The sequence below is a fragment of the Puma concolor genome, chromosome C2 (assembly GCF_028749965.1).
Source record: "Puma concolor isolate L17-30 chromosome C2, mPumCon1.1.hap2, whole genome shotgun sequence".
NCBI classification, from domain to species: domain Eukaryota; kingdom Metazoa; phylum Chordata; class Mammalia; order Carnivora; family Felidae; genus Puma; species Puma concolor.
In genome coordinates this window covers 160,149,468-160,162,439 of record NC_141675.1, presented here as the reverse complement: position 1 = coordinate 160,162,439, position 12,972 = coordinate 160,149,468, and the positions used below count along the sequence as shown (strand labels likewise).

Sequence of the window (12,972 nt, the reverse complement as noted above, 5' to 3'; positions counted from 1 at the left end):
AGCTTAAAAAAGGGGGGGGGGGGCTCCTCTAAAAAAAAAATAAAATGAGCAAAGAACTTGAATAGGTTTTACTTCAAAGAAGATACACAAATGGGCAACAAGCAAATGAAAAGATGTCCACTATCACTAATCATTAGAGGAAAGCAAATAAAAACTGTAATGATACACTTGAAACTAACAGAACACTATATGTTAACTATACTGGAATTAAAATTAAAAATTAAAAAGAAAAACAACACGATGAGATACAACCTCACACCCATTAGGTGGGCTACTATAAAGACACACACACACAACACAACACAACATAACATAATAAGTGTGGCAAGGACGTGGAGAACTTGCAACCCTCTTGCACTCTTGGCGGGAAGGTAAAATGATGCAGCCACCATGGAAAACAGTATGGAGATTCCTCAAAAAATTAAAAATGGAACTACCATATGATCCAGCAATTTCACTTCTAGATATTTATCCAGAAGAACCAAGAGCAGGGTCTCAAAGAGAGATTTATACACAATGTTCACGGCAGCATTTTTCACAATGGCTAAAATGTGGAAGCAACCTAAGTGCCCACTGACTGTGAATGAATAAGCAACACGTGGCATATCTATAAATGGACTATGATTCGGCCTTAAGACAGAAAGCAATTCTGACACAGGCTACAATAGGGGTGAACTGCAAGGACACTAAGCTAACTGATATAAACCAGTCACAATAAGACAAAGACTATACGATCCACTATGAAATATTTAGAATAAACAAAATCACAGAGACAGAGTCAGTGGTTGCCAGGGGATGGGAAGTGGGGATAATGGGGACTTACTGTTTAATGGGTACAGAGTTTCAGTTTTATAAAATGACAACAGGTATGAAAGTGGATAGTTACACAACCTCACTAATGTGTATGCAGGATCACTGAACTGTACATTTAAAAATGGTTAAGGGGCGCCTGGGTGGCGCAGTCGGTTAAGCGTCCGACTTCAGCCAGGTCACGATCTCACGGTCCGTGAGTTCGAGCCCCGCGTCAGGCTCTGGGCTGATGGCTCGGAGCCTGGAGCCTGTTTCCGATTCTGTGTCTCCCTCTCTCTCTGCCCCTCCCCCGTTCATGCTCTGTCTCTGTCTGTCCCATAAATAAATAAAAACGTTGAAAAAAAAAAATTTAAAAATGGTTAAGATGTGGGGTGCCTGGCTGGTTGAGTCAGTGGAGCGTGTGATTGCTGAACTCAGGGTTGTGAGATCTAGCCCCATGCTGGGTGGAGAGATTACTTAAAAAAAAAAAAAAAAAAAAAAGTCTTAAAAAAATGACTGTTATCTGTAACTCTTACATTATATGTATTTTACCACACACACACACACACACACACACACACACACACTGTCATAACCTATTTCTGTGGTAATTTACTGAGGACATAAGCATTTCTTTTTTGAGGAAAATAAAGTCTGGAAACTTCTACATGCAAACACTGAAAAATATAGAATTGTGGGGCACCTGACTGGCTCAGTCAGAAGAAAATGTGACTTTTTTTTTTTTTTTTAAATGTTTATCTATTTTTGAAAGAGAGAGAGTGCACACACACGCAAGGGTGTAGGGGCAGAGACATAGAGGGAGGCACAAAATTTGAAGCAGGTTCCAGGCTACGAGCTGACAGCACAGAGCCCGACGCAGGGACTGAACCCTCAAACCTCGAGATCATGACCTGAGCTGAAGCTGGATGCCTAACCGGTGGTGTTTAACCACCCAGTTGCCCCAGAAGAGAATGTGACTCTTGATGTCAAGATCATGAGTTCAAGTCCTACACTGGGTGGGTGTAGAGATTACTTGAGTAAAAACCTAGAACAAAAAAAAGAAAAATATAAAATAGTGATTTATGGAATGAATTTGGCATTTCCTTGTCCATATGTAACTTCCAAGAATTTTGCAACCAGAGCATAATCATGGGGTTGACCTCTTAAAAATTCAAACAAATGTTCTTATCAAAAGGGCATGGAGATATGTTTGCTACACAGAGTTAGAGAACAAGTCCTCTCCAAACAGAATTAAACTTCCTGTGGGGATTTGATGAACATATAAAACCAGATTTAGGCATCTTCGGTCAAAACCGCAGGCACGGGTGTGTGGGCCTGGCCTGAAGTCCCTGGGCCTACACCTGCACGATTCAGAACCTGCAGACTTTACACAGGGATGCGGTGTACCTGGCACGCCACAGGAGAGTTCCCAGAAAAGCAGAGCTGGAACATCCTGCCGAACTGTGTAACGTCTACACTGGCAGGCTCGAGAGCCAGGGTCTAATCACACTCTGCCACCGCCCTTAGGAAAACCTTTAAACCAGCCACTTTTGATTTTCGGAACACCTTGACCCTGTAACACTTGATGGGCCAATGTGCAGCCCCCAGCCCAGGAAAGAGAAGTCAGCTCTCGTGTTGTTTCTGCCCTGGTGACGAGAGTGCTCAAACTGCTGCGTTCCAGATTACTATGCTCTTCTTTGCCAGGAGCATAAAGTCAAAACATGCAGGGAAAACCCCTGAGGTTCAAAAAAATAAATGCGAGCTTTCAAAGTAACACTGGTGATAAAGGCCTTGAGCCACAGAGCAGCTGTCCTCACACAGAAAACCCTAGGGACAGACCTTAGAGTCCAGTTAAATCCTACTGCTATCACTAAGGGAGAAGTAACTGCTCATTTTTCATAGGCTAGACCATGGGAAATGTGCATTTCTAGAGAATACCTAAAAAAAAAAACGACAAACAAAAAAAATGTAGGAAACTTCAAAACAGATGTGAAGAGACCACTCTGAGAACACAATAGAGCCGCCATCCATGTAACACTGGTCTATGCCCGCTCAGCACCACGTGCTGTGTGCCCAGGTACCTTCATCCTTCCCGGTGCTTTGCCACGGTCGTCCATTCTCAAGTGCATTTCACTCTTCACCAAGAGCAGCTCAGACTCCAGCTGCTTTTGGCAGGCCGCGAGCACAGACGTCACGCGGTCTTGTCTGTCTGGACCTGGGTGGTCTGGCGTCACCGGGGCTTTGGCAGGCTGCAGATCACCGTTAACTGCACTCTGCAATAAGCGGAGAAAACAAGGATGACGCTCGTGAAGGCAGAGCTAAAAGCACCAGGAAGAACGACGCACACGGAGCACAGTCGTCGGGCTGCCTGGGACTTCCCGGAGCTCTGGAGCCTGCATGTTGGCCAGCAGGGCCCCGAGGGAAGGTCCACAGGTGGCATCAGCAAGTCCCCGTCTCCTAAATCACGAAGGACAGGAGACCAGAGGGGAGCACTGCACACACGGCCTGCTCCCTGCCACAGCAGGCCAGGACGTGCTCGCCGTGACACGGGCACCGGCCAGGAAACCCCACAACGCACGGGCCAACGTTGGGAGCTGCTCCACACAAGCTGCAGATGGCAGGGGGCAGCAGGCAGAGAGTCTGGAGTTCTCAGGACCAAACTGAAATGAACTTAAAAAGTTTTACACAGGAGAGGAGTGTTAAAAATTAGAGCAACTGAGGGGTGCCAGGGTGGCTCAGTCGGTTGAGCACCCGACTCGTGACATCACGGTTTGTGGGACTGAGCCCCGGGTCGGGGTCTGCGCTGAGCATGGAGCCTGCTTGAGGTCCTCTCCCCCTCTCTCTCTCTCTCTCTCTCTCTTCCCCTCTCTCCTGCTTGCACTCTCTCAAAATAAATAAACTTAACAACAACAACAACAACAAAGTAACTGAATAGAGTCCAGAGAGGAAAATGCAAGGAGCCTCTTAAAACAAAGCCATCTCTGCATCATTTAATGTTCCCTATCATAGGGCTTTGAAAACCTTCAATCACTCTCAAAGATATGAAGTTTAAAAGTATAGGAACTAGTGCAGCCCCAGGTTCCACTGTGTACACATGTTCTGACCTGAGGTTCTAGGGACTTGAAATGCACCCAGGAGCCACGAGCTTCAGATTCCTCTCTCTACAGCACCAGAAGCCACCCTCTGGAAACTCTATCCCACACTGCCTGGCACACGAAGGACAGTCATTGACTTAAAGAGAAAGGAGGAGGAACGGTAGGTCCTCCTGGACAGAATATCCAACCATCCCTGGTCTAGCCAGAGTGCTCTGTGGTCTGGGTCAGGGCCTCTTGCAGGCGCCAAGTGCTCCCTGGCTCCCCCATGTGTGCCCCGCCCCCCCCCACCCCAGCATGCCCCTGTACCCTCGTGTGTGCCCCTGCTCCCCCAACACACCCCTGTACCCTCGTGTGTGCCCCCACTCCCCCAACGCACCCCTGTACCACCGTGTGCCTGCTCCCCCAGCGCACCCCAGCCCCAGCTCCCTATGCACGGAGGCTGTCCCTTCTGCGGACCAGGAAGGAACAAGGCCCACCTGTGGGTCTCCGACACGGCTGTTAGGGGCTGTGCCCACGTCCTGCCCTGACGCTTTGTCATCAGAGGCCTCTTCGCCCCCGGGGCCTCGTCCCTGGGAGCTGCCCTCTGCACGAGGGTGCAGGTGGGCCCCTCGCGCCTGCTGCTTGTCCAGCTCCTTCTGGCACCTCAGAAACCGTTGGTTCAGCACCTGGAGCTGGCGGCTGAGGCGGACGCACTGCGCTCGGAGCCGCTGAAGCTCTGGGGGCTCATCCTCAGCGGTCAGGGGCTGCTGTTCCAGGGAACGGCGGAAGCGGGAGAAGGCGGACAGGATGGTCTCCAGCTCGGCGGAGTGGGCCAGTTTCTGCTGCTTCAGAGCATCGATTTCTAAATCCCTTTCTGCAATCTTCGCTTCCTTTGCTTTTAGGGCAGCTTCAAAGGCTTGGATCTGGGAGGCCATGCCCTGGACCTCAGCCTCCCTGAGGGCTGCGCTGTGCTCCAGCTCGGCCAGCTTCCGCGCGGCGGCCTCCTCAGCGGCCTGCAGGCGCCGCTGCAGGGCCTCCAGGGCCTGGCCGTGCTGGCGCTCCTGCTCCGAGAGCAGCCGGCCCGCGGGCTCCGTCGCCACCAGCGCCTCGGGGCTGGCCACAGGGTCACCGGGCAGCTCGCTGACCTGGGCCCCGAGTGGCGCGGGGCCGCCGAGGGAGAGCTCCCTCTGCAGCCTCTCGATGACTTCATGGAGCTGCTCCATCTCCTCTGCCTTATCTTTCTGCATTTGCTGCTGGTTCTCTCGCAGATTCTCGATGACGGACCTCAGCTCCTCGATCTCTGAGTTTCTGTCACAGGGAACCTGAGGAAGAAGCACGTTCAGAGGTGAATGAAACGTTCCACCTTCAGAATTTCCCTCCTTTAATCTGAGGTTCAGGAGCAACTTTGAGCTGTGGCACCAAATTAACAAATGACCTTTAATACCTGAAAACACCCGAAAGCTGCACTCCCACCGCATCAGGGTTACCAAAGTGCTTGGGAAGGGACACCCACGGTGGCCACTTTGCCTCTTGTTTGGACACTTCCTCTCACTCTGTGCCATCACCGCTATGGCCAGAGGGAGCTTCCCTGGCTGCCTCTCCGTGGCACCTCCACACTAATGTCACCACCCTTAACGTGTATTTTTTTAATATTCAAGTAACGTCGATCTGCTTGGTTTTACTGAAGGGAGATTTTAGGTTTTAGGCATGGTTCTAACACTAAAAGACAAACAAATGAAGAAAATCAGGCTTGAGGACTGGCAACACTGAAGAGCAGGACCGAGCCAGGTGCATGCATGGGGCCGTCACTGCCGCCACGACTGCTCCGAGCCTAGCGCTGTGCCCCCCCTGGACCTTGGAGAATGTTTCCACTCGTGCTGGTTAATGTCACCCTCAAGGTTTTAAGGTAAGAAATGTTATTACTGCTACTTTGAAGGTAAGACAATTGAAATGTAGGTGTTAACTATCTTGCCAGGTGGAAAATCAGATTGAAATCTATGTCAATACAGCTCCAAACTCCATTCTAGTGACTAAGCCATTCGTGCTCCAGTTTACCATCTCCAGCTAATTTCTTTTTTTTTTTTTTTAATTTTTTTAACGTTTATTTATTTTTGAGACAGAGAGAGACAGAGCATGAACGGGGGAGGGTCAGAGAGAGGGAGAACAGAATCTGAAACAGGCTCTAGGCTCCGAGCTGTCAGCACAGAGCCCGACGCAGGGCTCGAACTCACGGACTGCGAGATCTTGACCTGAGCTGAAGTCGGCCGCCCAACCGACTGAGCCACCCAGGCGCCCCTCCAGCTAATTTCTTATAGTCCAATGTTCACTTCCTGAAAACTGAGGGTTTCGCAACAATTCTTGGTTTCACTAGTGCCATTTAATTCCTTTAAACTGAAATGCAAATCTGGCCAATACTGAAAACAAAAGAAAACAAGTTAATTTTTGGTTTTGGTTTAGAGAATATGAGCTATCCATCACACACGCATCCACCATGTTGAAATCTGCACCGAGAACTGTACGGAGAGGTAGGCCCTGGTGAGGTGCGACCCTCACCGCCAGCCTGCGTGCCCCCTGTGCTGGGCACCATGCAGACTCTCGTCTCCCCTCAGACACCTGAAGGGAGTTTCAAGGGTGATTCTGACAGCACACGACGTGGGCTTATTCACTCTAAACACCCAGACATGAAAAGGCAGGTGCTACAGACCAGCCACAATCACGACACAAACAGAAAACCTGAAATACAAACCTAGGGCGTCTGTGTGGCTCAGTCGGTTAAGCGTCCGACTCTTGACTTTGGCTCAGGTCATGATCTCGTGGGTTTGAGCCCCATGACGGGCTCCATGCTGACAGTGTGCTGCCTGCCTGGGATTCTCTCTCTCTCTCTCTGACCCTTCCTTGCTCGCTCACTCTCTCAAAATAAGTAGATAAACGTAAAAAAATATATATATTATATACACATACATAAATATAAACCCAGCACATGCAGGTGGCTTTAAAGAGTAAAGCACTAAATCGGAGATGAGCCCTCTGGGACGCAGCACGGCTGGAGCAGGCAGGCCAGAGAGGGGCACCCGGAGCCCAAAGAGGGAAGACCGTGCGGGCCAAGAACTGAGAACAAGGGTGGTGGACACCTGGGCCAAGAGCATGCATGCCTGGTCTCCTGCAACGTGTGTGGTACTCCCCATTCTGGGGGAAGTGGTCCCTTTCTAGGCGGGACACCGCAGAGCTGACAAGGCCTGGTGCCACCCACCCCCGGCACACTTGCCCCCAAGGGGTATGTTGGTTCTAGGGGTGCCGGGAAAGGCCTACCTCACTGAGCGTGCCCCTTCCCATCCCGGCCAGCTGAGCCTCGAGCTGCTCGCTCACACACATGATCTCCTTTTCTTTGTTCTGCAGAAATGCCTGTGGAAATAATCACAGCGACGCCAATAAAATGTGACTATGGGAAGCGGTCCCCTGACCTGGCAGACGTGCGGTACCCTAATAAACCCATGAGTGTAAATACTAGCATTCAATCCGAAAGTGGTTTTCTGTATGTTTCCCACTGAAGGACGCCTGATGCCTGCGATTGGCCTCAAACCCTGTTGTCACCAGCATCATGTGACACTGCCTGTGAGGGTCACGCACCCAACAGCGACCGGGGGTGCCACAGGCAAGGGCTCTGTACGCAATACATCACAATTCTGCTTCCTTTACACCCTGAGTCTCCTCAGAAGCATGATTACACTAAGGCATTAGAAGATTTTAAAACAGAATGTCGAAAGAAAGAGAAAGAAAGAAAGAAAGAAAGAAAGAAAGAAAGAAAGAAAGAAAGAAAGAAAGAAAGAAAATTAAAAAAAAAATAAAAGTATTTTTCTTTGTCCTGCTCATAGGAAGGGTTAACAACCAAAAATCACCTCTCCAAGAACAGGGTGTCTATAATGACCCAAATAGGTAAGTGGTGAACATTTACTTTCTCTTGACAGCTTCTACTGTCAGACAAGTGTGCCCCTGCTGCCGCTGAGCTCCAACAAGCGTCCTCTACAAGACTGGCTCTCAAGACGCACACCAGACCCAGAGGCTGGTGCAGGAGGCACGGGGTCCAGGTGGCCCTGGGCTCTGCCCCCTGCACACCTTCTAGAGCCACCCCGGCTCAGACCTTGGAGCAGAAGGCAGGCATCTCCTGAATGCCTGCAGCAGAGGACTATCCTCGGTGCCCACAGTGTCTGGGACCCGGGGCTGGTGGTCCCTGGGCAGGTGGTGGCACAGGCACAGACGTGGAGCCTGGTGTCTGGGCAGGCCTGCCGGCTCACCTTCAAGCGAGCATTCTCCTCTTGCAGTTCTCGCAGGCTGACGGAGGCACGGCTGCTCTGTGTGTCCAGCTTCACGTTCAGGTGCAGCCCTTCATCGCACTTGCTGACTAAGTCATCCTTAATCTCTCCTAACTGTTCTTTCAAGTCTAAAACCTTTCATTAAAATAAGAGAGAATATTAAAAAGTACCTAACATTCTAGTCCACTTAATAATTATGAAAGCTACAAATTAAAAGATTTAAGTACACGGCAAAAAAGAGCTACTGATATTTTATAGCCCACACCAAGCTGTTATATACAGTAGACACAGACCCCTTCCTGCATCATTTGGGTGTCCTGCCCCTCCACACAGAAGGGCAGTGAAGGCCACCAGCAGCCCTGAGCAGAGGGGAGTCCCCCATGGCCCCCCACACTTGCCTCACTCTCCCGCTGCCGGAGCGCTGTCTGTACTGCCTCTAATTGGACTTCTGGGCTCTCAGGACAAGTGCCTGCAGGAGGTGTGGGGCAACTGCCCTCATCGAGTTTAGACTGCAGTGTGGACACCACTCCACGCTGCTCCTGTAATGCCTCTTTATCCTGTTTAAGAATAAAAGAAGATTTACTTTAGGCAAGTACTTCAGGAACTGGGGGCCTCAAACTGATCTGAGTGCACGGTGTCCTCAGCTCTTCCTGGAGCTCATGTGCACACAACTGCACATACCTGTGCACCCCTGCACACACCAGACACACAATCTATAGACCGGCTGTGCTCCAGAGCACAGATCTGCTTGGTGAAGGATGTGACCCCAAACAGAGAGCCAATGTGTGTGCCAGCGAGGTCACTGCAATAAATTCGTCCTTAGTAATTATTCAGGAAGACACAAAAGTGGTCTCTAGACTGTTGGCTATTCAGAAGAAAATTGCAAAGAACCTGCCAACAAACAGGGCGATGGCTCATCAGGGCACCGCACATCTGTAAGATGAACACTAATGTCTCATTAAAAATTTTCAAAGGGCATTTAATATGGACAAAAGAGTCACAATAAATTAAGTGGACAAGAAGTTACATCTTTGTGGAAGGGAAAAGGGGCATTTTTTATACCTATAGCATCTAATATGCTCAGTAAATGTTTGCTGAAGGAAGGGAGGAGGGATGAGGAAAGATGGAGGAGGGAGAAAAGATAGAGGGGCAAGGGAGGAAAGCAGGAAGAGGGAGCGAGCAGGGACAGAGAGAAGAGAGATGGCAGGAGTGAAGGAAGAATGGAGAGAGGAGGGACGGACAGAGCAGGGATGGAGGGGAGAGGGAGCAGGAAGTATGGAGGAGAAAAGAGGGGAGGAAGGAGAGATGGACTGGGCAGGAGTAAAGGGTAGAGGGAGGAGGGAGGAGGGAGGAGGGATGGGTGGAGCAGGAAGGAAGGGAGGAGGGAAGAGTGAGAGGGAGGAAGAAGTACAGAGGGAAGAGGGAGGACGGAGGGAGGAGAGATAGGTGGAGCAGGGGCAGAGGGAGGAGGGAAGAGGTCAGAGGGAGGAGGGAGGGAAGAGAGTGGAGGGAGGGAGGAGAGACAGGTGCAGCAGGAGCAGAGGGGGGAGGGTGCAGGGACTGATGCAGCCGCCCTGAGCCGAGCTGTCCCCAGGCAGCACAGAAGAGGCCAGAGTAGGGGCAGGGCTCCCCTCTTGTGCTGGGCGCCCCTCCCGAGACAGTAACCGCTCAGGTCCTCGCCCTCGGGAAGACCCCTGACCTCAGTTAACTGTTGGCGTCTGCATTTTCGACAACCAAACACACCTGACAAAACTCTCCTCTCCTTGAAGCTGGACTTGTCACAGGATCAAACCAACGACTGTAAAGTAAGATTTCTCACCAACCCCCACTTTTCCAGTAAGCGTCTAACCTCTGGTGACATGAAATACATGAAAGTCACAAGCTCAACTCCTGCGACTAACAGCTGGAGAGGAGGGCCGGGTGGCTGGGTCGGACGCCTGGCAATCAGAGGGCATCCGCCTCGACCTCAACTTCAGACACAAAGGACGATGTCTGTGCCACAGACGCACGCTCCCGATGGCAGTGCACCCAGAGAGGGCACGGACTCTCCTGACCCTCTCCCCGTGCCTTGCCCTCTGTGTCTCCTCATCTGGCTGTTCCTGAGTTGCACCCTTTCTCAACACACTGGTGATCTAGTGAGTGAACGGTTTCCCGGAGAGCGCTGAGCCACTCTAGCAAATTAACCGAACCCAAGGAGGGGCTCGCAGGACCCTCCATCTGTACAACAGGACTTGCCAACGGCCCCTGAGGGGGCAGTCTCGTGGGACTGAGCCCCTCTCCTGTGGGGGCTGACGCCACCTCCAGGTGGACGGTGTCTGAGTTACACGACCTCCCACCAGGGTCTGCCGAGAACTGGATGTTGGCTGTGCGGGCCACCCACCCCCCCGGCCCCAAACAACCGTCAAGAGACTGGAAGCAGTGAAGTGTATGCAGCAGAGGGTTGGCTGGCAGCCAGTGAGACACGAGGGGACACCCCCTCAGAGGAAATGAGGCCGCAGTGGAGTCCGGCACGGCCCGCTATGGATCTGCCAACCCCCGGCCCTCCCGGCACGGTGCGGGCACAGCGGCCCAGGTGGAAGGTGCCCCGCCGACAGCCCCGACCGAGACCCCACAGAGCCTCCACGCGACAAGGGCCGCTACCTGCTGCAGCGCTTTCACGGTGTTTCTCTGCTTCTCCAGTTCTTCTCGTAGTTCAGTCGCTTCTCTTCGGCAGCTGGCATTTGTCTCCTGGAGACGTTTAATTTCCTGTTCCTGGATTAACACTTGTCTGTCTGCCAATTCTTTCTTTATAACCAGTTCATCAAACCCATCTGATTTCTCTCTCAACTTTTCTTGTAGCAATTCAACCTAAAACAAAGAAATTGCTTGAGAAATACAATAGTTAAAACAGCCATCTTCCAAATAAGAAAGCATACAACACAACTGAGGAAACACTGATCCTGACGAGTGGTCTACACGGAGACTACACCCAGGAGCCTAGTGAGACAGAAAATTGTAATGCGGGTGTTCTCTCAATAAAGACGTAGAAAAATATTAATATAACACAAGATCTGTTAGGAAAACAAAGTTAATCTTGTTAGTAGGGAAGGAAAAGCTATTCGGCAATACAAGGAAAGGACTCTGGGCACAGCAACCCCCTGGGCAGGGTCCAGAGAGCCAGGCCGAGTGAAGGAGGTCAGTCTCACACGGGCACAAACTGCTTGTCTGTTTGTGCAACTGCAGACATGACACAACTAACACAGAGGCCAGGCTAGTGGGTGGGAGGGGACCCCACATCCGTGTCCTGGCTGTGCTCCCGGCTCGACCTCTGTGGGCATCACCCCAGGGAAGTGGGTGAAGGGTGCACGGGACATTTGTCTTACTGCTTACAGCTGAAAATGAATCCACAATCCTCTCAAAATATGTGTAATGCTTTAAAAGAAGAGGCAAATCAGCTGCAGCCATGCCAGGCAGAAGGAAGCAGGCAAGTCGGGCTCCAAGCAAAAGGAAGCAAGAGAAACAAGCAAGCAACGAGCCCACGTGTGAGAGGGCCCCTGGCCTCCCCCGCCCCACGGGTCATGCGGTGGGAGGGCAACACGCCATACCTCCTCATCCAGCTGCTCCTGTGGTCGTCGTCAGGTACATGGAAGGCAGACAAGGAAACCGAAAGGTAAAACTTCAAAGCATCACAGAGGATGGCTACCCCACGGGTACAGCGTGTGACGGGCTGACTTACATCGCGGACGCATGGGCCCCGTGGCCGGGCCGCCTGTCGGAGCTGCTCCTCCAGCCTCTGGATCTCCCGCTGAAACTCCTCCCGCTCGTGTTCCCGCTCGACAGCCTGCTCCTGTCGAGAAAGGCGGTCTGCTGGGACAGCTCACAGACGCTGGCGGGACACAGCGCTTCCCCTGGCTGCACCCACCTCCCGCCGAAGGGGAGGGGGCTGCACGAGGTCGGGGGAGGGGACAGCCTGCTCGGATGCGGACTGCTGCGGCCAGCACTTCCCTTCCACACGCATGTCACTACCCAAGGAATGGGCTCCGAGTCACGGGGCACTTTGTGAAGCATAGCGAAACGCAGAGGGACGGCCCTGCAGGTGCAAGGCGGGGAGGCCTGTGAACGTGGACGGGAGGAACGTCACAGAAAGCAAACGGCTTGGGCCCAACTGGGGGAGCTACAGGCGCCTCCCGGGTGCTGGGCACGCAGGGCCTGCAGCCTGGGCTGATGGAGGCCCCCCAGGCCATGCACATGAGGGGGCCCCTCAGTCACACATCACAAACGTGGACAACCTCCGAGATGAGCACCAAGCAGCAACGGGACCACAACAATCTGGCCGCACGTGAACCCAACGTTGTGTCGTGGGACCTCACGCTATGAGGATGACTCCGGGGCCACAGAGACAACCTATCCCAGGTGCTTACGTCCATGAACTGGCGCTGGCTCCGCAGATGCTTGTCCAGAGCCGCCATCTGCTGCCTCAGCGCCGAGAGCTCCTCAGCCTGCTTGGCACACGCTTCGTGCCGAGAGAGCTGTTCCTCCAGCTCAGCCTCGAACACCTTCATCTGCGAGAGCAGAACTGCGCGGTCTTTCTCAGACTGCTTCCTGGCCTCCAGCTGCTCCTGGGTTAGACACTCCACCTCCCTACGAAGAGCTGCAAGTGCAGAGAAAACAGGGACACGAGCTCCATAGCTCGGGGCGGGTACGTGGGCCAGAGCGGTAACAAAATGTGTTCGGCAGCGTCCCCGCACAGCAGGGACATCCCAGGAGAGAGCCCACCCCACGTCCAGCCTTCCCAGAGGCCCCAGACCAGAGCCTGGCCA

General features: G+C 52.3%; 1 protein-coding gene across 8 annotated transcripts in view; it reads right to left on the bottom strand.

Moving 5' to 3' along the window:
* PCNT (pericentrin) overlaps nt 1-12,972 on the bottom strand; it is a 134,030-nt gene that overhangs the window by 38,985 nt on the left and 82,073 nt on the right. For 7 of the 8 annotated variants that reach the window (XM_086676214.1, XM_086676207.1, XM_086676213.1 and 4 more), the window contains 9 exons: nt 12,574-12,803; nt 11,889-11,999; nt 11,758-11,775; nt 10,814-11,020; nt 8,572-8,730; nt 8,156-8,308; nt 7,173-7,265; nt 4,361-5,185; nt 2,871-3,062 (listed from right to left, as the gene is read on the bottom strand). In XM_086676214.1, coding sequence (XP_086532340.1) covers nt 2,871-3,062; nt 4,361-5,185; nt 7,173-7,265; nt 8,156-8,308; nt 8,572-8,730; nt 10,814-11,020; nt 11,758-11,775; nt 11,889-11,999; nt 12,574-12,803 — 1,988 coding nt within the window. The remainder of the gene's footprint in view (nt 1-2,870; nt 3,063-4,360; nt 5,186-7,172; nt 7,266-8,155; nt 8,309-8,571; nt 8,731-10,813; nt 11,021-11,757; nt 11,776-11,888; nt 12,000-12,573; nt 12,804-12,972) is intronic. The other variant, XM_086676210.1, reaches the window with a different exon arrangement.